We start from the raw sequence: 23,752 nt of genomic DNA, 5'->3' as shown, positions 1-23,752 counted from the left end.
TGAGATTGAGAAAGGATGTAACTGCTTGTCAGTTTCTTCATTACCAATCACTTTATTATTTTCCAAACAGCAAAACAGTGTGGTAGATGCTTGTGATAGTATGAGACTCGGAAGATAAAATGTTAAAAATTAAACGTTGTGATCGTTGATTAAAAAAGAAAAAGGAAGAGGTTGCCTTTCTCTAGCTTAAAAAGTGTGCTTTCTTAATAGGAAGTCACTTGTGGTGTGTGTTCATACTTTGTTCACAGTGAGAAGAAACAGTCGAATATTCAATAAATATCATCCAGATGAAAAACTCTGTATTATCTTGTGTGGTATTCTGGGTGCCCAGCATTCACAATAAATTTTTAATGCTGTACTAATCCGAAGATAAAAAGCTCCAGAACTTAACCTCCAGCAATTTCACCATGTCACAGGCTGTCAGAGGTGCTGTGTCTGGTCTAATTGCCAGTGGTCACTGTGAGCCAGCAGAGACCCACTACGGATATTGCTGGACGTGGCCCCGGACACCGCCCGATACCGGGACGGTGGACCGTTCTGACAGCTTCGCAAATGAATCTGCTTTCGTTAGGTCCGGTTCTGCTTAATTGAAAACAATGCCCGGTGGCTACCTGGTGTGTGCCCGTCAAGTCTGGGTGAGGATGGTTTCCCGAGAAGAGCGTGTACCTAGCGATTTTGCAGCAAATTAGCCAAAAAGAATTTGAGAGAGGAAGCTGTTCTCAGGAGAAATAGTCACAATTTGATCCAGTAATGGCCCCTTTGATTTGGGGGGGTGGTGCGCCCTCTGAGTAGTTTGTGTTTCCATAACGAGAAGCCCAGCCTTGCTGGCAGGACAGAATCCGATCCTCGTCCTTAGCAATACCCCAGGGGTAGCAAGGACTAGGAGTCTCTTCAGTCCACCAAAGGGTTAATGTGTCCCCACATAGCCGAAATATTTTTTTGATGACAAACACACTTGGAGGAAAGAATTCATAAATAAAGAGGACATGGCTTTTTTTGGGACTCTTTGAGAGCTATTGTGGTGAAAATAACCACATACAGACCACTTCTGGTCCATTTTGAGCCTAACTATCCGGAGATCGGGACAGTGCTCAGGACTTACATCTTATTTATACCCTTCCTTCCTTTTTTTTGTTTTTTCATGCCCACACCAACAGCGGTAAGGGCAGACCGAATGCGCGGAGGAAGGAATAAGTTCGGGCCCATGTACAAGAGGGACAGGGCCCTGAAGCAGCAGAAGAAAGCCCTCATCCGGGCCAACGGACTGAAGCTGGAAGCCATGTCTCAGGTGATCCAAGCCATGCCCCCCGAGCTGAGCATCTCCTCTGCGATTCAGAACATCCACTCTGCCTCCAAAGGCCTACCTCTGAACCACGCTGCCTTGCCCCCTACAGACTACGACCGGAGCCCCTTTGTGACCTCCCCCATCAGCATGGCCATGCCCCCTCACGGCAGCCTGCCCGGGTACCAGACCTACAGCCACTTTCCCAGCCGCGCCATCAAGTCCGAGTACCCCGACCCCTACACCAGCTCCCCGGAGTCCATCATGGGCTACTCCTACGTGGATAGTTACCAGACCAGCTCCCCGGCCAGCATCCCCCACCTCATCCTGGAACTGCTCAAGTGTGAGCCCGACGAGCCCCAGGTGCAGGCCAAGATCATGGCCTACCTGCAGCAGGAGCAGGCCAACCGCGGCAAGCACGAGCGGCTCAGCACGTTCGGGCTCATGTGCAAGATGGCAGACCAGACGCTGTTCTCCATCGTGGAGTGGGCCCGCAGCAGCGTCTTCTTCAGGGAGCTCAAGGTACGTGCCGGCCGCCGGGGCGCAGGGCTCCGCTTCCCTCCGCACGGCCCGGCCTTGTGCCGCTGCACAGGGTCTGGGTGCCGCGCACACGTTGTCCTTCCTTCCTTGTAAAGCGGTGTTTCAGACCTTGACTTCAGAACTGCCGCGGCTTCCCTCTATGCGCCTGTATTTTCTGCAGCTCTCCGTTTAGGGGCGTGGCATTTAATGTCACACACGGTAAACTTAGTTGGGATTTTTTTTGCTGAACAGGAAAAATGCTATTCCCTCTCCCTTATTTTTACCTTATTCCCTCTGCCTTGGTTTATGGCTGAAACACTGAGGCTGATGTGAAACAGTGAAACAGAGCGCAGTAAACTTTTGAAGAATTACCAAGTAAGGGGCTCTGTTATAATGGTGCCAATTGAGAAGGAAAAAATGCCAACATTTCGTTGTGTTTAGACGCTAGAGAAGCCAAATGGTACCGCTGGTTAAGACTATCAAGTAGGTATTTCCTGCCTGTTTACCTTGACATTAGGTTGGTAAACCTTTTGTTTTCAGAGCAGATTCCAATAGGATGTTTACTGCCTTTGGCTGCGGAATGAGCCCCGTGTGAGTGCTAGTCTGCTTGGCTGGGCTTTGGTTCTCATAATCTGTGTCTGTCGTTGATTTTAATGGATTGGTACATTGTAAACACAGTCCTTGTTTGTACAAGGATCTCTGTTTAACTACATAATTATTTTATTTCCTGAAACTGAAGACTGAATTAATATGGGAAAGTTGTAATGAAGTTTGGGATCATGGAGCAATTGCAGGACCGCCAGTAGCAGCGTTGGGTGGTCAGTGGTTTCATTCTCTGCGTTAAAGACAGAACTGAACTCTGGGCTTGATTTCTAGTCTATCTGTTATAAAATCAATTTCTCCCTGTTACCGTGGCGGCTTCAGCCTTTAGGAGGAGATTTTAAAATCTCTGCAAGGAGGAGAGTATAAAGCAGACTTTTCATTTAAAGGTTCTGTCTAAAGCTGTGTGCATGTGGATGGGCTGGAGTGTGGAAACCACGTCCAAATGGAAAACGCGGCTTTCCACGGCCACCTTCCCTCGACACCCGTGATCTGAAACAGGAGAGTTATCTGAACGGGCCGGGTCTAGCCCTGCTCCGGGGCGCCTGTCCCGCGTGTGCAGAGGGCCGATGGTGGGGTTCACACCGGGACTGAGCAAGGTGCCCTGTTGGCTGCCAGACCAGACCCTGTGGCGTGGAACCACCCTGGTGTCATCAGGTGCTTATCATCAACAAGCAACGCTTTCTTGATGGTGATCTTGGGTTCGCAACGTTGTCCCTTAAGAGAACAGGTAAGGGATTGGAAAATGAAAACGAAAATGATCGTTCCAGATGCAGCTGATAGGTTAGGAAACTCAGAAGGACGGAAGCCTCGCCTTCGCAGAGGGACCCAGTTGGCGTCAGATCCTTGCTGCTTAGTAACTGTCTTTGTTGGGCAGGTTGTCAGTCTCTGAGCCTGAGTTTTCTAGTCTGTGAAATTACAGGTGTGGTGGTGTGGGGGAGGTGGAGGTATGTAGGGAATAACAGTACATCTATTGAGATATTTCAAGGAATAAACGAGACTATATGGGCAAAGCATCTAGTCCTGGGAGCCCAGCATATATTATATACTTAGTAAATCAGTGCTATTTTAAAATTGTTCTTACTGTTTCATGACAAATGCGTGGAGGCTTTACTTAATACTCTTATGTTCAGGAAAAAAACATGCACTTTGTACTCTTTTTAGTTTGACGTTGAAAAGCAGAATTACCATCTGCATGATAGAGAAGTAAAATTCTATAATAGTAATTAATTACTTCCAGTTGAGGACCTCAAACTTGCCAGGCAGTACGTTGAGTGTGAGATGGATACAAGGTTGAATAAGACAAGATATTTGCTGTCGAAGACAATTTCATAAATATCCACGCAAAAAAAAAAAAAAAAACAGAGCTGAAGTTCGTTTCACAAAATCATGAGGAAAGAAATCATGTATTATTTACATGAAAAAAGAGAAAGTTGTGAAGTGAGTATAGAGAACCCGAGGTGGGACTTTAAGAGTGCTAGGAAAACATGCTCTCCAAATTTCGCCTTTCCTTTCCCTGTAGTTAAATTGCGTGAGATTCTTTTCTAGGGCATGAGATTTCATATTTGGTTAAAATATGAACATTTGGGGGAATGGGACATATTAAAGCATTCTGAGTCCTTTCAGTTCAGTTCAGTCTCTTCAGTCGTGTCCGACTCTTTTCGACCCCATGAATCGTAGCATGCTAGGCCTCCCTGTCCATCACCAACTCCCGGAGTTCACCCAAACTCATGTCCATCTGAGTCCTTCATGCTGTTGTTTAAGGCATTTATCATCTTCTGTGAGAAATGCTTTAAAGAAGAGAAGGGAACAGATGCAAACGCTGGCCTGGCTCCTGTAAAAGGCAGGGGTGACCCCAGGAGAGAAAGACAACTAGACCCTCTTCGCTGTTGGCCTTGGACTTATATTTTTGAAAGAGGTATTACCCTTGAAGTATTTTTCAGAGGACTAAAAGTAGAATTCCAGAGTAACTTAGGGATTGTTTAAATACAGAATTGAGAGGTGACCATTTGTTTCGGAAGAATTCCTTTTCCTTTGTTTATAAAGTCGCTTTGTGGAAACCAGACCAAGGCGTTTGAAGCCAGCGTGGAGACATTGTGTGCTGCCCTGTATTTCTCCAGGGCAGAGGCTTGCAAACTTTTGAACTGAGGCCCACAGTAAGAAACATATTCTCCATTGGAACCTGGTGTACCAACACACACACACACGCACGCACACACACACACGCACACACACGCGCACACACACGCACGCACACACGCACGCATGCTCAACTGAGCCAGAGTTCCACGAGACAGTGCCTGCTTTTGTCCATGCCATACATGCTGATATTTTCTATTCTATTTTGCTTTAGTCAAATTTATTTCATGCTTTTAAAATAAAAAAAAATTCCCGGTTGCCACCCCCTGAGCTGATTTCCAGACCCGCTGCGGAGGCAGGCCCAGCAGTCCAGGAGTGGTTGCTCCTGGGCAAGGTCGTGGGCCAGCCACCGGGCATGGTCCACCTGCCCTGGCCAGGAACACCTCCTGCACAAGGCCTCCCCCGACCCCACCCCTCACCCCGGCCTGGCGTCCAGGGCCCCCTGGAAACCTGCAGCCAGATCTTCCACCTGCCTTCCTGCAAAACTTGTGATTTTACAATAGCGTTTGGGACGATTTATTTAGATGGACGGCCCCTTTTTCATAATTGTCTTTTTCTTGTTAATGTCACTGTAAGTTACCCATCAGGCGGTATACTTATAGAGCAGATTGCTTTTAGCTCCACAGCCCCGACCTGGAAAAGCATACATTCTCTGCAGGAGAAGTAATAAGACAATCGGGCGGTTTTGCAAACGGCCCCTTGCTCAGCCTCACAGGACGCGTTACACTCTGCGTGCAGAAGAGGGGATGCAGGTTTCATTTGTTTACTGTCTAAGGGGCCAAAAGGGCCGGAGGAAGTCTGGTGGGTTGTTTCGTTCACGGAGCAAAACAAGAGAAATGGTGTTCTGGTTCCCATTCAAAATATCGGAGTGGGAAAGAGCAAAGTTTAACTCCCATACGTGCATCTTGAAAAACAGTACATAAACAGCAAAAAAAAAAAAACAATATAGAAACCAGACAATTTCAGAGCTAGGTGATGACCAGAGAAAAGAGAGTAAGTACCTGTAAGTGCGCTGTTTCGTTTCCTACATGAGGGGCAGTTCTGATTTCCGTCCAAAGTTGGGGCATGGGAAAGGTGAACGAACTAGTTGGGGTAGCTGTCCAGCCAGCACCCATGCATCCAGCGATCCTCGCGGCCCGGACACCACAGGCTTTCCAGAGCAGGACGAGATGGTGGGGGTCCTTGGGCTCTAGCCCCTCTGTTTACATGTGGAGAAGCTGAGGCAGGGGGCCTGTGGCCTGAATGATATTGTACAGCTGTCTACTGCAGGGAAGAACTGGGGGGCGGGCCATTCAGGTTACAAGAAGCTGTGCTTCTCCACAGCCCTGCCCCCGTGCCAGGACACACACACATATGCACACACACACACACATATGCACACACACACACACACACGCACACAAGCCCTGTAACCTTTGACTCCAGAAGTCCACGCCTTTCCCAGGAAAGCTACAGCAGACCTCCCGGTTATCAGAAGTCGGTCACTACTGCCCAGTTGCTAAATCACTGATAATCAGTGAGATGGATTTTCTCTGAGCCCAGACCCCTCCCTGGGAGGGAGGGAGTCGCTTTGGAAAGCGACTACAATTCTTGCAGAGCGAGTGAAGTGCGTCTTCCGCTGGCACTCCTGAGCCCTGGAGGAGGGTCCAGACCCCTCTGAGTGCCTCCCCTGTGCCCACCACTCTAGGGAGGACAGGCAGCCACGTGGGGCTCTGCCCTGCTGAAAAGTGGATAAAGGAAGTCACGTCCTGGGTCCGGCTGGGTGCCGGGTGCATCAGTCTGGGCTCCTTTCTGTGTTTGTGAAAACAGTCAGGAAGGGAGCTTAGAACTGTAACCAGGTGGTAGATGGCCCTGAATTCCCCCAGCCTGACAGCATTTCTGGGGTCAAGGCACGCATTCACTACACCTTCAAATCTTTAAGCTCCACCTGTCTTACGGTGGCCTGTGTTCTTGAGTTTTACTTGTGTTTTTGGAAAGCAAGAGTGAATTCCAGACCCTCTCACCCAACATCCCAGAAAGTGCTGTCGTCGCGAGTCAAGAAGATGGTGCTCTTTTTCCTTCGCTCATTTTTCTCTCGTCTGTGTCTCGAGTATCTCACAAACACCAGAGCAGTGGGCAAGTAATTCCCACTTTGTTGAACAGCTAATGAATCTGCAGGATCTGTTTGATCGTCTAAGGAGACCAGATGTCTTCCGAGGATTCTGGGAATGGATGGAGAAGAACTTCCCCTCCGTGAATATTCTTGTACATGGAGGAATAAAAAAAGTCTAAATTAATCCTGACTGAAACGCATAACTAGCATTTCTGTGGAAAATAGGGCTCAGAGGCTCAGGGAGTCTGTGCCAAAGGAATTCAGCCACGCAGAAGCCAGTTTTCTCGAAAGCCAGCCGCCCTTTTTTCTCTGCTCTGGTGCGGATGCTTTTTGAGCAGAGTTTTAATTTATTTATTGTCAACACCCTAGATCCCTTTTCCCGAGCCTCAGTGGACTTCTCCCACCCAACACAGTCTGCGGTTCGCTGGATTTGCCCCAGTTTGAGGCCGTGTTCGTTGGTGGGCTCGCTCAGCCCTTCTTTTCTGTGTGTATGTGTTCACCTACCGTATCTGCCATCCTGCTCTCTTTAATGTCTCCCAGGTGGCTCAGTGGTGAAGGATCCGCCTGCCAGTGCAGGAGATGCAACACAGAAGAGGCAAGTTCAATCCCTGGGTCGGGAACATTGCCTGGAGAAGGAAAGGGCAACCCACTCCAGTGTTCTAGCCTCGAGATGCCCATTGACAGAGGAGCCTGGTGGGCTGCAGTCCATGGGGTCAGCTGTGCACACACACCCCCACTGCTCCCTATGGCCTCTGCCTGAGCTTTCAGGATCATGTACCCAGAATTATCGTCTGTCACTTTACTTACCTGTGTTTTCATTTCTTTGGATGCAAAGTAGGTCCTCCTGGAAGCAGATGATCAGCATTTAATGTGATTTCCCATAAAGAGGGGAGAAGTATTTCTATTCGAAGGCAAATGAAAACATCTCTGACCATGAAACCTATTTCTCAAAAAGAGATCAGAAGGAAATAAATGGACCTTCCGTAGGTTTACAAGGAAACCGGAAAACTGGCTTTTCTTCCACTGGGGGTGGGCATGGAAGTTTTCTGCTGCCTGTGAGTTTGGAGGGAAGGTTGGAAGCTGCAGATCTGACTCTGTGGCTCGGGGCTCTTCGGCATCAGACATCTGCTTCTGTGGCTCCTCCGGGCAGGCCTGGCACAGAGCCTCTGGGCTGGTTGCTGGTGCTGAGATGTGGGTCTTTCTGGCTGTCTGTGCTTGTCCAGGCTTGTGTGCTCCTGCATCCACGTCACTTACTGACTGAGGAATCTTCCTGTAGCCGTTAAAGTCTTCTTGGTCACTGTCTGCAGGGTGAATCGGCTCTCCCCCATCAATACCTGTTTAAGGTACAGGTGTTGTTCTTTGGCAGAAATGACCCTCCTGACTGTGGAGTGCTAGATTCTCCACTCTCTCAGTTCCATTTAAAGTATTGTTGTTGTTGTTGTTAAGTCGCTAAGTCAGGTTGAACCCTTTTTCAACCCTGTGGACTATAGCCTGCCAGGCTCCTCTGTCTGTGGGATTCTCCAGGCAAGAATATTGGAGTGGGGTGCCATTTCCTCCTCCAGGGGATCTTCCCAACCCAGGGACTGAACTTGCTTCTCCTGCATTGCAGGTGGGTTCTTTACCACGGAGCCACCGGGGAAGCCCTTGTAAGTATTACATTTGCTTTATTCAGTGAGGATACGCCCACAGGCTGCAGACTCGGCTTGGACTCCGGGTTTCCGGGTGACCAGACGCTGCTAGTTACTGTGCAGTGGGTGGGCGCCAGGGGGTCTGGTGGGAGCAATGATCGTGCTTCATGCTGGTTCACATACCCGACGCGCTTCCTGTCCCTGTTAACCTGTGTGTTACCTGTCAGGATGGTGGGGAGCGTGGGAGAAGCCCGCCACACCAGGGCACCGTGTTTAACTGGCTGGGTCGCTGTCAGGCGTCAGGAAAGCACAGTGAGGGTGGGAAGAAAACGGGCATCTCCCTTGCTCTGCTCGAGGTCAGGTGGTGGAGGGAAGAGGCCCCTTTGATCGAGGGCTCGCTCTTCCTGCTGCAGGTCTGGGTCCCTCTCCTCAGGCGCGGGTCGGTCCGCTCCTTCCCTCCTGGGGAGGGAGGGCGGGACAAGGTCGCCTCTTGCCCAGGAGGGGAAGCCCTGGACCCTTGCTGTCACGTAAAGTGGTCCTTTCCAGAGGACACGTCCGTCCATCCTTTCTGGATCCAGAGAGACACAGAGCTAACTGATCGATAAAAGTTTGCTAACTAGGTTTTTATTTTATATTTTTTTGAAGTTATTTTATTCCCATATAATTGATTTACAGTGCTGTGTTCATTTCTCCTGAACAGCAGAGTGGTTCAGTTATACATGTCTATATTTTTTCTCATATTCTTTTCCATTTTGGTTTGTCACGGGGCACTGAGTACAGGTCCCTGTCCTGTACAGTAAGACCCTGTTTGTCCAGCCTGCGTATAACAGTTTGCTCCTGTGAATCCCAAACCCTCAGCCACCCCCTTGGAACCCACAGGTCCGTCCTGTGCGTCTGTGAGTTTGCGGGTCCATCCTGTGCATCTAGAGTTTGTGGGTCCGTCCTGTGCGTCTGGAGTTTGCGGGTCTGTCTTGTGCATCTGTGAGTTTGCTTCATCTGTGTCATGTTTTAGATCCCACACCTCCGTGACGTCATATGGTATTTGTCTGCTTTACTTCACTTAGCGTGGTAACCTCTAGGTCCATCCACGTCGCTGCGAATGGCATGATTTCGTTCTTTTTCGCAGCTGACTGGCACTCCACCGTGTGCATGGGCCATCTGTGTGCCCATCCTTCTGTAAATGGGCATCTAGGTTGTGTCCACGTCTTGGCTGTTTTAAATAGGCTGCTGTGAATGTAGGAGTGCATGCATTTCTTGAATTGCAGTTTTGTCTGAATATACACCCAGGAGTGGGATTGCAGGCAGCTCTATTTTTAGTGTTTTAGGGAACCTCTTGGAGAAGGCGATGCACCCCACTCCAGTGTTCTTGCCTGGAGAATCCCAGGGACAGAGGAGCCTGGTGGGCTGCCGTCTATGGGGTCGCACAGAGTCGGACACGACTGGAGCGACTTAGCAGCAGCACACCGTTCTCCACAGTGGCTGTGCCAGTTGGCATTCCCACCACGATGATGTAGGAAGGTCCCCCTTTCTCCACACTCTCTCCAGCACTTCTTATCTGTAGACTCTCTGATGATGGCCATTCTGACCAGTGTCAGGTCTTACCTCATTGTAGTTTTGCTAACTAGGTTTTTAAACCTCCAATTTTTTTTTTAGTCAAATAATTTGTCACCGGCTGCCGAGGCACTTCAGCCAGTTTGGGGAGGGGGATGGGAGGCAGGCAGGAGAGAGATGGAGGAGGAAACAGACGGAAAAATAAAAGCTCAGTAGGTAACCTGCCCCCAAGGCTTGGAGTTAGGTTAACAGGAGAGAGTTTAGGGAAGGCGCAAGGTCAACAGAAAATACTTTGGGTAGCAGGTGATAATAGTAGCTGCCACTTACTGAGTGAGTCAGACGATCGTCAGTCGCTTTACCAGTATTGTATCTCATTTACTACTCATTACTCAGATGATTGTCAGTCGCTTTACCAGTATTGTATCTCATCTAATGCTCATTACTTCCTGGGCAGTGAGCATGTCTGCTCCCAGCGTGCAGCTGAGGTTCCGAGACCTAAAGACTTTCACTGATTTGCCCCAAGTCACGCGGCTGTTAAGTACTAACTATGTCTTTGAAACCAACCATGCATATGGCGGTCTTCTGTAAGCCACGCCCATCTGAGAACCACTTTACAATGGGCCTTAAAGGACCTGTGTTCTTCTTCAGCGGCAGAGAGCCATTGCTTAACATGACCCAAGAATATGTAAATTCTTCCTCTTTTTAATTGGCGGTGACCTTGTAAGGCTGGAATACAGAACCGGAGAAGAGGAGGAGTCTGCCATTGGTTGTAGACTCCGGAGCTTCTAAACCTTAATCTGTAAAAGCGTATGTGACTGCAGGGTCAGCAGGGGGGTGGTGCTCCCCACTTGGGCACGCCGGGCAGGCTCTGCCACCCCGGGTGCCCAGCTCTGATTCCGACCGTGTGGCCAATAGAGAGCAGTGTGTCAGCCTGTCTGCTTAGAAGCTGGTCCACACCTGTTTGCTGAGACTTCCCTGGGTCCCTGGTCGGTCCAAGGCCTGCACACGTCTGCCCAGCAGGACACACAGGCTGCTCACAGATCTTAAGAAAGTCTAGAACGTCTGCTCCTCAGTCTCGGGGAGGGGAGATCTCCGCCGGCACTCCGAGTCTGGTAGTGGGTGGCAACGCCGCAAACATGACTCACGTGTGACACTCCCTAACACACTTTTGAAGGACTTTGCCCTCTGAACCTGTGAGGTAGAGTAGGTCTTTCTGTTTTCCAGGGCAAGTGAAGGATGACTTGCTCTGACTCATTCTTCTGCAGCTCTGGAAGTCGATCATACAAATCTCTGCGAGCTCCACATCCATTTGCAGAATGGCTGCATGGAAATCGCACGTCTGTGCTGTTGCTCACGTTAAAGACATTCATCTCTGACCCAAGAATGCCGCCGCCCTCCAGCACAGCACGGTCCACAGAGTCCCTCTGCCAGCCCTGGGTCTTTCTTAAATACCTGATGCTTACCACCTGCTTCCTCTGGGGCTGCCTTCGCCACGTGCCAGGCGAAGCTCGGGCCTCCTGTGCACGGGGCCCCGGCCAGTGTCTCTGGAGACACGCTGACCTGCTGTATCGTCCTCTGGTTTTCTCCCCTTTCCTTCTCCTCCATCTCTCCTTTCTATCTGTCCTGACCCCCTTTCTCTTTGCTCACTCACATGGCTTCTCCTCCTTCCCCAGGGTCTCTCAGCTCCCCACAGGCGCCTGCAGTGTTGTGGGTCCTGGGAGCCCGCCCCATCCGGGGCTGGGTCTGTATTTCCCTGCAGATGGGACGTGGTGGGCCAGGAGGGCCCCTGAGCCCTGGAGGTCTGAGGGCAGATGGAGAAGACATGAGAAACGGTCAGGTCGGCGAACCCAGGAGTGGGCAGCGTTCGCGGGTAGTCGGTGGAACATCTGGGTGGCCTTGTCTCCGGGCGAGGGGACTCCACACAGTGGGGTTTCCTGTTGCAGAAGCAGGTCAGCCTCCAGAGCCAGGGCACAAGAGACTGACCGCGAGTGTGGGGACCCCTGTAACGCCCGCCTACACTGTGTAAGCGACACCTCCGCACGGTCCCGCAAAGGGCTGGCTGCCCGTGTGTCCCTGCCTTTTTACTTCCTCCATGGAAATCATTCTCTTTCTTTCTAAAAAATGTTTACTTGGCTGCACGGGGTCCTAGCTGCGGCACGTGGGAACTTCTCTGCGGCATGCGGGGTCTTCGTTGCGGTGCACAGATTCTCTGGTTGCAGGTCCAGGCTGTTGCTCCGAGCCGTGTGAGTTTTTAGGTCCTCAGCCAGGGATCAAACCCACGTGCCCTGCGCTGCAAAGCTGTTCTTAACCACCGGACCACCAGGGAAGACCCCTGGAAATCATTTTCAAACGCCATGTCTCCGACCTCCCAGGACCAAGCCTGGGTTATTCACATCCAGCAGCCTTGGAAGGAACAGCCAAACACTTGGAAGAGAAATTGTACAGATCTGAAGGGCACAGGACTGTAGGGCCCTGCTGCTCTCCATTTCTCCGTGAAGACTAAAAGAGCGCCCCATTATCTTGAATATTTAGAAATGTCCCCAGGATTACGCAACATTAAGGATTAACTTTGCAACCAACCGTGATCCGATTTCTGACGCTGTAAGAAGGCCTTCTCTTGACGTAGCAGATGGACTAACTGGGCAACAGGTCTAAAGTCTGTCTTTTATTGCACAAGACGAGGGTTGCGGAGGCAGAGGGTAACCCCTTCTGCCATTCATTTGGGGAGAGTGGAGGTAGCTGGCCTTCCATCCGTGCCTCATAGCATTGCTCTTTAAAGTCTATGCAGCAGGACCACCTCCTGTGAAATGACGATCACATTTCTAAGTAGCCTGTTTACAGAATACTTTACCTGGGAAAGCAGGATAATTATTTCACTTAAATTAAAAACACATTTTTATGGAGGATGAAACATGGAGGATATCAGGTCCGTTTTGCAGGGATACACTCAAGATGGGGAGGGGCGTGGGGCTGGGTCAAGGCAGCACTGATAACAATTCCTGTCTTCACTTTTAAGCAGGATTAAATTCCTAACTGGTCATCAGAAAATTCCGAGGAGGATGTTTTCAGTGACTTCTTAAGCAGTGGCCCTGATGTGGTCGATACAGCCACACTCGCGTGCATTTGGTAGGAAATAATTTCACACACACGTAGGTCTCGGGTCCTCCGCGCTTCTCCCAGGCAGATCTTGTGTGTATGTATCACAAGTGCATATCCTGTTTTCAGACGTGCTCTCCGAAATGTTAGCAGATTCCAAGACCTGTTGTTTCATTTTGACCAGAGTATCTTGCCTCCTGTGAACTCACCACAAATCCTTTACCTCACACATCTCAGAACCACCCTTGTGCTTCTTTGATCCCAAAGTCGTGATGAGTAAGAGGCTTTTGCTTATTGCCTAATTTAAAAACTTACTAAATATTACATTTCCCCTTGTAAAATAATGATATAGATTAGTGTTTGTGCAGAAGTATGGGCAACAGAATTCTTCAAAAGTTCTCCTTTGGGTGATGAAAGCTGTTAGATGATTCTGACTGGCTAATCAAATGTAATTGGAAGCTTGAAGTGCCTCAGATTTCCTTGTACGGTTATCAAAGCGGGAAATGTAACTCTTGGAGCTGATGAAAGACTGCTCTCACGGTATTCTCTCAATTACAGATCCGACAGAGGGAATGAAAGAACAGGGCTGTTGCTAAAAACTCCGGGCTTGAAATGCCCCTTAGCGTTAATTGCTGTATTAGTTAGTTAACACATTATTATACATTTTAATTGATTCTTGCTCCAGTTTCAGAGGGAAAAAAAAAAATTCTGGATCTGTTTGGCAAGCAAATGAAGGAGGGAAGATGCTTGGGCACAAAAATACTGCCATTTATATAAGGTTCAACTCATGCCAGATATTTAGCGTGGAAACAATAGCCGTCACTTTTGTGGGGTCTAACTTGCTTTAAAAGCATTAATAGTTTGCGCTCATGTATTGGGATTTGTGGTTATGAATGTTTTCAGAGGAGTTTTATTCGACCATAGAGAATTCCTTTTATGGTTTTATCAATGACGTGTCACAATCTTGAAAACATAACTTCATTCCAGTCATGGATTTGGTTGGGTACAGCTGATGGTTGGCTTTTGAAAAGAGCCAGAACACATTGTGCCTGCATTTCATTCACCAGGACGTAGCGGTTTTTTTTCTTTAGAAGTGAATCTCTAAAGAAATCCTTCAAGAATCTGATCAATTCAAGAAGGCTTGACTCCCTAGCCATTGGTAAAACACTTCCGTAAATGATGGGCTGTGACTTAGGATCAGGGCAGATCTGAGATTTTATCCATTTAGGTCTTACCTGTTTATGCCCCCGTTCACGCAGCCTTTACTGAGTTCTGACTGTGCGTCGATGCCTGTGCTGCAGACAGGACAGGTGGGCTCCCCGCCCCCAACACCAGCCGTGTTCTGCGGGGCGTTTTGCTCAATTCAAGTAGGAGCAACACCTGGCCCCCTAGCAGACACTGCCTCTGGAAGCCTGTGCAGCTATGTGTGACAATGCTCGCACTGATGGTTGAAACGATGCTGAAACTGAAGAGACGATCGAATTCTCGTGGACATCATGCCAACCCTGAGAAACGCGGCAGGGGTTTGTAGTAGCAGTGGTGAATTGCATAAATGAGTACATGGGCAATTTATGCATCTTAAAGAGGGGACTCTTTTTTGTATAAATAAAACTTAGGTCTAATTCTGTCACTGAAGTTTAAAAATAAACATTTCATGTTAAAAATGACATTGGGCAATTTCATATAACCACAGTTGACAGAGGTGAATATTAGAAGATATTTATTTATTCTTCAGTTCAGTTGTTCAGTCTCTCAGTCGTGTCCGACTCTTTGCGACCCTATGAACCACAGCATGCCAGGCCTCCCTGTCCATCACCAACTCCCAGAGTTTACCTAAACTCATGTCCATTGCATCAGTGATGCCATCCAACCATCTTATCCTCTGTCATCCCCTTCTCCTCCTGCCCTCAATCTTTCCCAGCATCAGGGTCTTTTCAAATGAATCACCTCTTCGCATCAGGTGGCCAAAGTGTTGGAGTTTCAGCTTCAACATCAGTTCTTCCAATGAACATCCAGAACTGATGGATCTCCTTTAGGGTGGACTGGTTGGGTCTCCTTGCAGTCCAAGGGACTCTCAAGAGTCTTATTTATTCTTAGCTATAAATAATGTGGATGAAGAAAGTAAAGATGAGGAAAATGAAGTACCATTTATATAGTTCAGTTAATTGTATACAGTCCAGAATTTGAAACACCCCATTGATAAGTTTTGGGCTTCCCTTGTGGCTCAGTTGGTGAAGAATCTGCCTGCAATGCAGGGGATCAGGGTTCGATCCCTGGGGTGGGAGGATCCCCTGGAGAAGGAAGTGGCAAGCCACTCCAGTGTTCTTGCCTGGAGAATCCTCATGGACAGAGGAGCCTGGTGGGCCATGGTTCTTGGGGTCACAAGAGTCAGGACATGACTTAGCAACTGAGCCACCACCAACCAGTGGTCCATGGCAGTAGTCCAGCGGTGACTAGTACCAAGAGAGGAAGGTTTGCCTAGAATGCAGGGTGAGCTCTTGGGGGCGCCTACCCCGCGTGGAGCTGGGGCAAAGCTGGTCAGGGGAAGGGAGGTCTTGCAGGATGAGGAGGAGATGCCAGCCAGGTGAGCAGGTGGCATTGTGGGGGTCACGGGGGATGTCCCCAGCAGAGAGGGGCTGGTGCAGAGAGCACAAGGCGTGGGCCCTGTAATCTGGGGGCACCTGCCTCCTTTTGCAGGAAGTGACTGGGGGGGGAGGTGACCGGACAGGTGGCGGGGCCACCACGTGGGCTCCTGTGTGTGGATCTTGTCCTAGGCAAAGGGAAGCCGCCAGGGGAGCTTGAGGAGTGACCCAGGGGGACTGGAAATGTGCATGGTGACCATTGGACATACACGCCGACTGTTTCTTTTTCTGAAGGGGGGAGTTACTTTTCTCGTATGTTTATTATATCTCAAAACCACTATTTTTCAAGCTTTATTTTTTATTTTAAACTTTTTTTATTTTTTATTTTAATAATATTTTATTATTTGAGCTTTTTTTTGTTTCATTTTTTGCATTCAATTCTGGCGTCATTTTCCTTTGTTTTCCCAGTGTTTAGCTGAAATGCATCCCAGTGACCTCTTTTTATGTATTGTTAAACGTTGTTGTTGCTGTGAAGAAGGTATAAAGTCTTTCATATATACTATGTTATTTCTGCTATTCTTTCCAAGGCCTTTTCTTCTAGGTAAAGTCCAGTCACTGGTGACGTGGATATATTCGAGGTTCTGGTTTTTATTTCATGTTTAAACCCACGTGACATTTTAAAACTCCTTCAGTATAACTTGTATTTTGACCAGGAAACTTTTCTTTTTCACCTCACACACATCTATTGCTGTTTGTTTCATAGTCATTGATTTAATGGCACCAAATCAGTTTATATTGAGTGTTGGCGAGAGGGTTCAGCTAGCCCAGTGGACCTAGAGCGATCACATACCAGCTTTTAAAATTATTTGTTCAAATCATTCATTCATTCAGCCCATGTTAATTAAACGTCTCCAGGTCTCTTCCCTGGAGACCCAGCGGTTAAGACTGTGCTCCCAGTGCAGGGGTGTGGATTCAGTTCCTGGTCAGGGAACTAGGATCCCGCATGCCACATGGCGAGGCCAGAAAGTAAAGTTATCCACTAAGTGACAAGCCTTATTCTAAAGCAGGGGATGCAGTGGTGAACAGGAGCAACAAGGACACCGCTTTTATTGGTGCTCACTTTGTGGTGGGAGGGAAGCGCGTGGAAACAGACAAGAAAGACAAGGTGAACGGAATAAATGAGGGAGGAGAGTATGGGAAGAGAGGGAACAGGGGGCATCAGAAGAAGCCAGCATGAGGAGCGGACACTTGAGCTGAAACCTAAGCGGCAGGAAAGAACCAGGCTTGCTAAGCTCGGAGACAGTCCAGACACAGGGATAGCAAGTGCAAAGGCCCCAGGATGGAAACTAGCTCAGTATTTTCAAGAATCATGAAGAAAGCCAAAATACAGAGAGTCAAAGCGTTTGGCAAGGTCCAACCCACATAGGGCTTGGATTTTGTACGGTTTGGGATAGGAACTCTTAGGAAGATTTTAGACAATGCAGTGTCTTCACTGCATTCTTATTATGGGAAACATCTCTCTGGCCACAGGTAGGAAGTGCTTCAGAAGGAAGCAAGAAGGGGGACGTAGGAGGTTCAGCAGGCCAGTGGCTTAGACAGGGTGTGACAGTGGGACTGGAGAAGTGACAGCGTGGACGGACTCAGGACACAGGTTGAGGTAGAGCGGACAGATTTGCTGAAAGGGGCTTTCAGAGAAAAAGATGAGACAAGCACAGTTTGGGTTTGTGGCCTGAGCCACTGAGAGCCATTGTGGAGAAGGAAGGGGAACTGGCATCTCTGGGAGCATGCCTGCAGAGCGCCTGAGATGCTCCTGGAACAGGTAGATACAGGTGCCAGGACTGGTCTTTAGATGCTGCCTTGGGGACCCTCCGACGTTCTGTAGCTACAACATCCCCTGCAGACAAGAAGCCAAGTTCTTCCCAGAGACCCGGATTCTTGACACCCTCTGCAGTCGGCCTGAGTTCCACAGCAGTCAAGATGCTCTGTGGTTTGCAGCTTCGACCCTTCATCCTGCACAGGTGTCACCAGCCTGTCAGTGAGATCAAAACAGGAGGACACCCCGGCTCCTAACCTCTTACTGAGGTGCAGCTCGTTGAGTTGCAGCTACATGAGAACTTACCAGTATTCTCTCCTTAAGGGATCCAAATGTATTTCAGTAATTAAGATAGGAGTCTGGTTAAGACCGAACCCCTCTGCCAACAGAAACTGACCAGGTTGCAGATTCAGTCGGAGTGGCACGTTCTATGAATGGCTGAGGCCAACGTGACTCCCATTCCGAGAAGGCAGAGGAAGCTTTGGACCATCAGACCTTTGAAATTGTCTAGAAGAATTTGATCCTTGAGTTTGAGCCACCTCCTTGACATGGACCCACCTTTGTTTTCCTCCACAGCCGTGTCTTTTTTATGAGGAGAAAATTGCTGGGTATTTTAAATATCCCACCGAAGCTTTATCTCCAATCCTTTCATTATGTGTGTTGCTTTTGTAAGAACTTTCACTTTCTTTTCTATAGTAACAGATAATCCAAGCTACAGTCTCTCCAACGCTTCCCTCCCCACAGTGCAGACTGGATTGGATTATAAAACAGATCCAGGGATTTATCTACAGAATTATAGATGGGCATTAATATTCCACGGGCTTCCCAGGCGGCGCTAGGGGTGAAGAACCCACCTGCCAGGGCAGGAGACGTGAGACGTGTGGGTTTCATCCCTGTGTCGGGAAGATCCCCTGGAGGAGGGCATGGCAACCCACTCCAGTATTCTTGCCTGGAGAGTCCTGTGGTCAGAGGAGCGTGGTGGGCTACGGTCTGTAGGGTTGCAGAGAGTCGGACATGAGTATGCCTGGCATTCCAGGATCGTACCCTGCCTACAGCAATGAGTGTTCCGTGTATTATAATGCTGACACCCCCTGATTCTCCGAAAGGACTGTGTGTACCTTGCACACTTTACTTCTTGACATTGAAAAGCATCTTGATATTTGTCTAGTGTCTCTGCAGTTGGGAAGGTTTTTGAAGCTTAAGCTCATTCATTTCAGGAAAGACTGCCTCTGATTTCTATTCCAATAAGGAATTTCCTGCATAGGATGTCACTGGGGTAGGAAGAAGGTGGGGATAAAAATCTACACTGTAGTCAAATAGGATTTAAGTGTAGACCACCCACACTGAATCAACTCTGAATATTCATTGGAAGGACTAATGCTGAAGCTCCCAATACTGTGGGCGCCTGATTCAAAGAGCCGACTCACTGGAAAAGACCCTGATGCTGGGAAAGGTTGAGGGCAGCAGGAGAAGGGGGCAACAGAGGATGCGATGGTTGGACGGCATCACCGACTCAATGGACATGAGTTTGAGCAAGCTCCGGGAGTTGGAAAGGACAGGGGAGCCTGGCGTGCTGCCGTCCATGGGGTCACAAAGAGTGACGACTGAGGGACCGGACAGTAGCGACCCACACTGAGTAACACAGATGAGAAGCCCAGACACCTGCACTGAGTCTTCTTCCCAAGAAGGACGCCTCGCCGGGTATGGGAGGACGAGGGTAGTCCTGCCTGTGGATTCAGGTCGTAGCTGCAGTGTCAGCGTGAGAGCGCTGGGTGTTCTCCCGCTGGTCCACCTCCTCACCCGGACTCACCGGCCGCGCTCACGCATCTTCCTGTTTCCACGGCTCCGCTCTCCTTGCCCGAGACATGTCTCACGCGCGTATCCGACCAATTTAAATAGAAAGTGCCACAAGTTTTACGTCAGTTTTGCTGAAGCATTCATAAAGAATTCGCACTCTCCAGTGACAGGCGTGCTGTGTGTCCACGTAGGGTCTTGGTGACCTGCTGAGAAGGGGGAAGGGTGTCCTGTGGTGACGTGGTGCAGCAGGGCACAAAGGTTTGAAGAGCCTCAGACTGCAGAAACTCAGCTTTTCTATTCTTAAGAGGAATAGCACAATCAACTATTGAGGAGTCATACATTTTCTCTTGGATTTTGTTTACCCAGTCTTTAAAATTTTTTTGTTTTTAAGTTGTTTGTTTCTTGGCCCTGCCATGCAGCATGTGGGTTCCGGTTCCCTAACCAGGGACGGAACCTGTTGCCCCCTGCGTTGGCATCACGGGGCCTTAACCACTGGACTGCCAGGGAGTCTGTATTTACCCAGTCTCAAACAGTGGTCACGTATGGATGTGAGAGTTGGACTGTGAAGAAGGCTGAGCGCCGAAGAATTGATGCTTTTGAACTGTGGTGTTGGAGAAGACTCTTGAGAGTCCCTTGGACTGCAAGGAGATCCAACCAGTCCATTCTGAAGGAGATCAGCCCTGGGATTTCTTTGGAAGGAATGATGCTAAAGCTGAAACTCCAGTACTTTGGCCACCTCATGGGAAGAGCTGACTCATTGGAAAAGACTCTGATGCTGGGAGGGATTGGGGGTAGGAGGAGAAGGGGACGACAGAGGATGAGATGGCTGGATGGCATCACTGACTCGATGGATGTGAGTCTGAGTGAACTCCGGGAGTTGGTGATGGACAGGGAGGCCTGGCGTGCTGCGATTCATGGGGTCACAAAGAGTCGAACACAACTGAAGGACTGAACTGAACTGAAAACATGTGAGTGAAAAGACTAGAATTCTTAGGGATTCATCAGGAGGAGCACTGAGAGATAGACTCTCCCTGGGTCTCAGTTCGATCCTGCATCCGTGAGTGGTTACCTCTCAGCTGGATTCTCGTTGGCTTTCAAATGGGACCTTGGAGAACATTCTGGTGAAGAGTTTACTCTTGAGAGCTCAATGTTCAAAATAAATTTAAAATGTTTTGAGAAGTTTTTAAAAAGTGAATTTTTCTCACTTCTAATACTGCTTTAAAACACTGAAGTGAATTTCTCAAGTGGTTTTTGTTTGTGAGGTGGTATGGCTATGTAAGTTGTGCATAAGAACTTAAATGTCCTCACCGAAACAAAAATGAAGAAAGAAATGAGGTGATGGATGCTAATTAACTAAATGGAGGAATCCTCCCAAAAGGTAAGGGGAGATTGGGATTGACGTATACACACTCCTATATATAAAATAGGTAACTAATAAGAACCTACTGTGCAGCACAGGGACCTCTACTCAACACTCTGGTGATCTACATGGGAAAAGAATATAAAGGAGAGCGGAAATATGTGTATATATAACTGAATCACTTTGCTGTATAGCAGAAACCAGTACAACACTGTAAATCAACTATACTCCAATAAAAATTAAAAAAAAAACCCTAGATATAGATGTATCAAATCATCACAATATACACTTTAAGTATCTTAGAGAATTTGGTATGTCAACTAAATACATCGGTAAAACTGAAATAAATAATTTATGGTACAGGGAACCAAAGGATTGTGTGTTGGTTGAATGGGTGGGTAACGGTCCTTTTGCATTTGCTGTGAACTTTTGTTTTGAGGAGTGGCGAAGGGGGTGAGGGGAGAGAGTCCAGCAAACTCTGAGCCAAGTCATATTTTAGAACGTCTTGTGGACTTTATATCTGAATAAACTATAAGAATGTCCTATTAATAAAACGATCAATCAGGAGACTTCGTGGACTGTTTCTGCATAGTAACACTTGACAGAAAATCTGATCTAGAAATTGAACGTATCCGTGGGTCTGGCTCAGAGCTGACTCAGGTTGCTGACTCTCACTCTGCTGGAACGTGCCTCCCTTGTGACGTATAAACAGAGCAGTGATGACAGTCAGTAAGTGGGAGAACCCTGGAAGAATCTGTAAGGCAGAGGAGACACTCGTTGGCATCCTTTTGAGACAAAAGAGTGAGGATGAATTTAGTTTTAAAATTTTTATTGAGCATCGTTGACTTGCAGCGTTGTATTTCAAGTGTACAGCAGAGTGAATCGGTTATAGATGTACATAATCCACTCTTAGCTAGATTCTTTTCCCATATAGGTTACTGCAGAGTTTTGAGTAGAGTTTCCTGTGCTATACAGTAGGTTCTTACTAAAATGAATTTATGTTGTGAAATGAGAACAAACTACCTACTTTTCCAGATTCCTGTCCTTTTATGAGATTTTTTTTTTTTTTTTGAGCCGTTTTCTTCTTTGGTTTCGAACAATTTACCCAGATGGCTACCTGGTGAGAAATTAGACATCGGTCACATCATTTTTAGAACCATTTAGACTAATGTTCTTTGGTTTCCAAATCAAATGCGCCACACACAACACTGTCACAGACGGGAGCTTGGATCCACAAAGTAGAATTTTAGCAGTGAGGTTTTCCACGGTTTTGAGCCCTAATGCACTTTACTTCAGGAGGTGGGAAAAAACCCCACTATATCAATTATTAGCTTAGGTTCAAAAGCACTTTGCTGCTCAGATGTAACATTTTATAAAGGTCTCTGAGATAAGGAGTATCTGTTTGGCTTTAACTTTATCAGAGTAAAACATGAGGCAAAAACATGCGGAAGGGACGCTTGAAACAGCAGAGGTGTCCGAAGGTGTCCGCAACCTGTTGCTCCTTTATGTTTGAGTGTTCAGTCCATGGGGTCGCTAAGAGTCGGACACGACTGAGCGACTTCATTTTAGCTTTTCACTTTAGCTTTTCACTTTCATGCATTGGAGAAGGAAATGGCAACCCACTCCAGTGTTCTTGCCTGGAGAATCCCAGGGACGGGGGAGCCTGGTGGGCTGCCGTCTATGGGGTCGCACAGAGTCGGACACGACTGAAGTGACTCAGCAGCAGCAGCAGCAGCAGGCAAATCCAGTTGTTAAATTACTCCATATTGAGATTGGTGAGTAAATGTTTACATAATTGCTCCCACTTTTCCTGACTCGCTTAGTCTGATCAGTTTTAGATCAGAGAAATAAAAAAGTATATATTATTAAAAGAGAGCTTTGAGATTGAGTCCTTTAACCAAGAGCTGGTTGTTTCGCTAAATAGACAATTTTCTTTTTTTTTTCCTTGTAATATTGCTTTACTTTTTAAAAATGACTTCTTTTTTTAGGTAATTTTGTTTGTGTACGTATCTTTGGCCGTGCTGGGTCTTGGCTGCTCTGCGGGCTTCTCTTCCCGAGCACCGGCTCTAGGGTGCGTGGGCTCAGTGGTTTGCAGACTCTTCACCACCGAGCCACCAGGGAATGCCCTAGTTCACCTTTATGTTGAATAAACGATTCTTTCTACTCTACGGTCCTTTTGCAGTTTTCAGAAGCTTCACACACACGATTTCACGTGATTTCAGAATAACCCTTTGTTCTCACCTCTATATTACCCCCGCCCCCAAACTGGTAACCACCAGGGTGCTCTCTAGATCTGTGACTCTGCTTCTTTTTGTTTTACTTACTGGACTGTTGTATTTTTTAGGCTCATATATGTCATACCATACAGTGTTTATCTTTCTCTGTCTGACCTGTTTCACTTAGCATAGTGCTCTCCAAGTGCGTCCCTGTGGCTGCAGACGGCATTGTTTTCATTCTCTTTATGACTGAGTAGTACTCCATTGTGTGCGTGCGTGCGTGTGCATGCGTGTTATATGTGTGTTGTGTGTGTGCACGCGTGTTGTGTGTGTGCTGTATGTGCGTGCACATGTGTGTGTGTGTACGTGCCACATCTTTATCCATCATCTGTTGATGAACACTGAGGTTGTTTCTCTTAGCTGTTGTAAATAATGCTGCTATGAACACTGAGATATATGTATTATTTCAAATTAGTGGGTTCTTTTTTTTTTTTTTCCAGATATATACCCAGAGTGGGATTTCTGGGTCAGCTGGTACTTCTATTTTTAGTTTTTGAGGAATATACTATTTTCAGTTTAAAAAAAAGACACCTTGTCTCCATTCTCATGGATTTAAGACTCTGATGGAAAGCAGAGCTGATATTAACAAAGACCACAGAAGCTGGTACACTTCTGTGACTCAGCATCTCCCCTACCCCCAGACAGAGCCAGGCACAGTATTCAGCAGATTTTTTTTTTCTGAATGTTTTGAGAGTTGACCAGTTTAAAAATACATGTACCCAGACTATCCTGACTTTGACTTTGTGATTAAAACAGTCTATGCTGTGTTATAAAGGACCCCGTGGACATGGGACGCTGGTTCAGTTGACAGAATATACCTGTATGTTGTCTTAGATCCGAGGAAGAAATTGATTCATCTTTCCTATGACTGTCTTCCCAAGGAAATACTCATAAAGGGATAGGCTCTAACTCATCAAAAATCAAGATAGTAAATGGGAAAAGAATTTCAGAAAGAATAGATAAGTGTACATGTATAACTGAATCAATTTGCTGTATGCTTAAAACTAACATAACACT

At 47.6% G+C, this 23,752-nt stretch overlaps 1 protein-coding gene across 7 annotated transcripts in view; it reads left to right on the top strand.

Moving 5' to 3' along the window:
- The window catches only part of NR5A2 (nuclear receptor subfamily 5 group A member 2), a 128,008-nt gene that overhangs the window by 18,693 nt on the left and 85,563 nt on the right, over positions 1–23,752 (top strand). For all 7 annotated transcript variants that reach the window (XM_070384675.1, XM_005902056.3, XM_070384672.1 and 4 more), the window contains one exon: positions 1,158–1,804. In XM_070384675.1, the coding sequence (XP_070240776.1) occupies positions 1,158–1,804 (647 nt within the window). The remainder of the gene's footprint in view (positions 1–1,157; positions 1,805–23,752) is intronic.

Source organism: Bos mutus, chromosome 16, assembly GCF_027580195.1.
Source record: "Bos mutus isolate GX-2022 chromosome 16, NWIPB_WYAK_1.1, whole genome shotgun sequence".
In the NCBI taxonomy this organism is placed as follows: domain Eukaryota; kingdom Metazoa; phylum Chordata; class Mammalia; order Artiodactyla; family Bovidae; genus Bos; species Bos mutus.
Note: the sequence above shows the minus strand (reverse complement) of the source record. Positions and strands in the feature narration are given on the sequence as shown.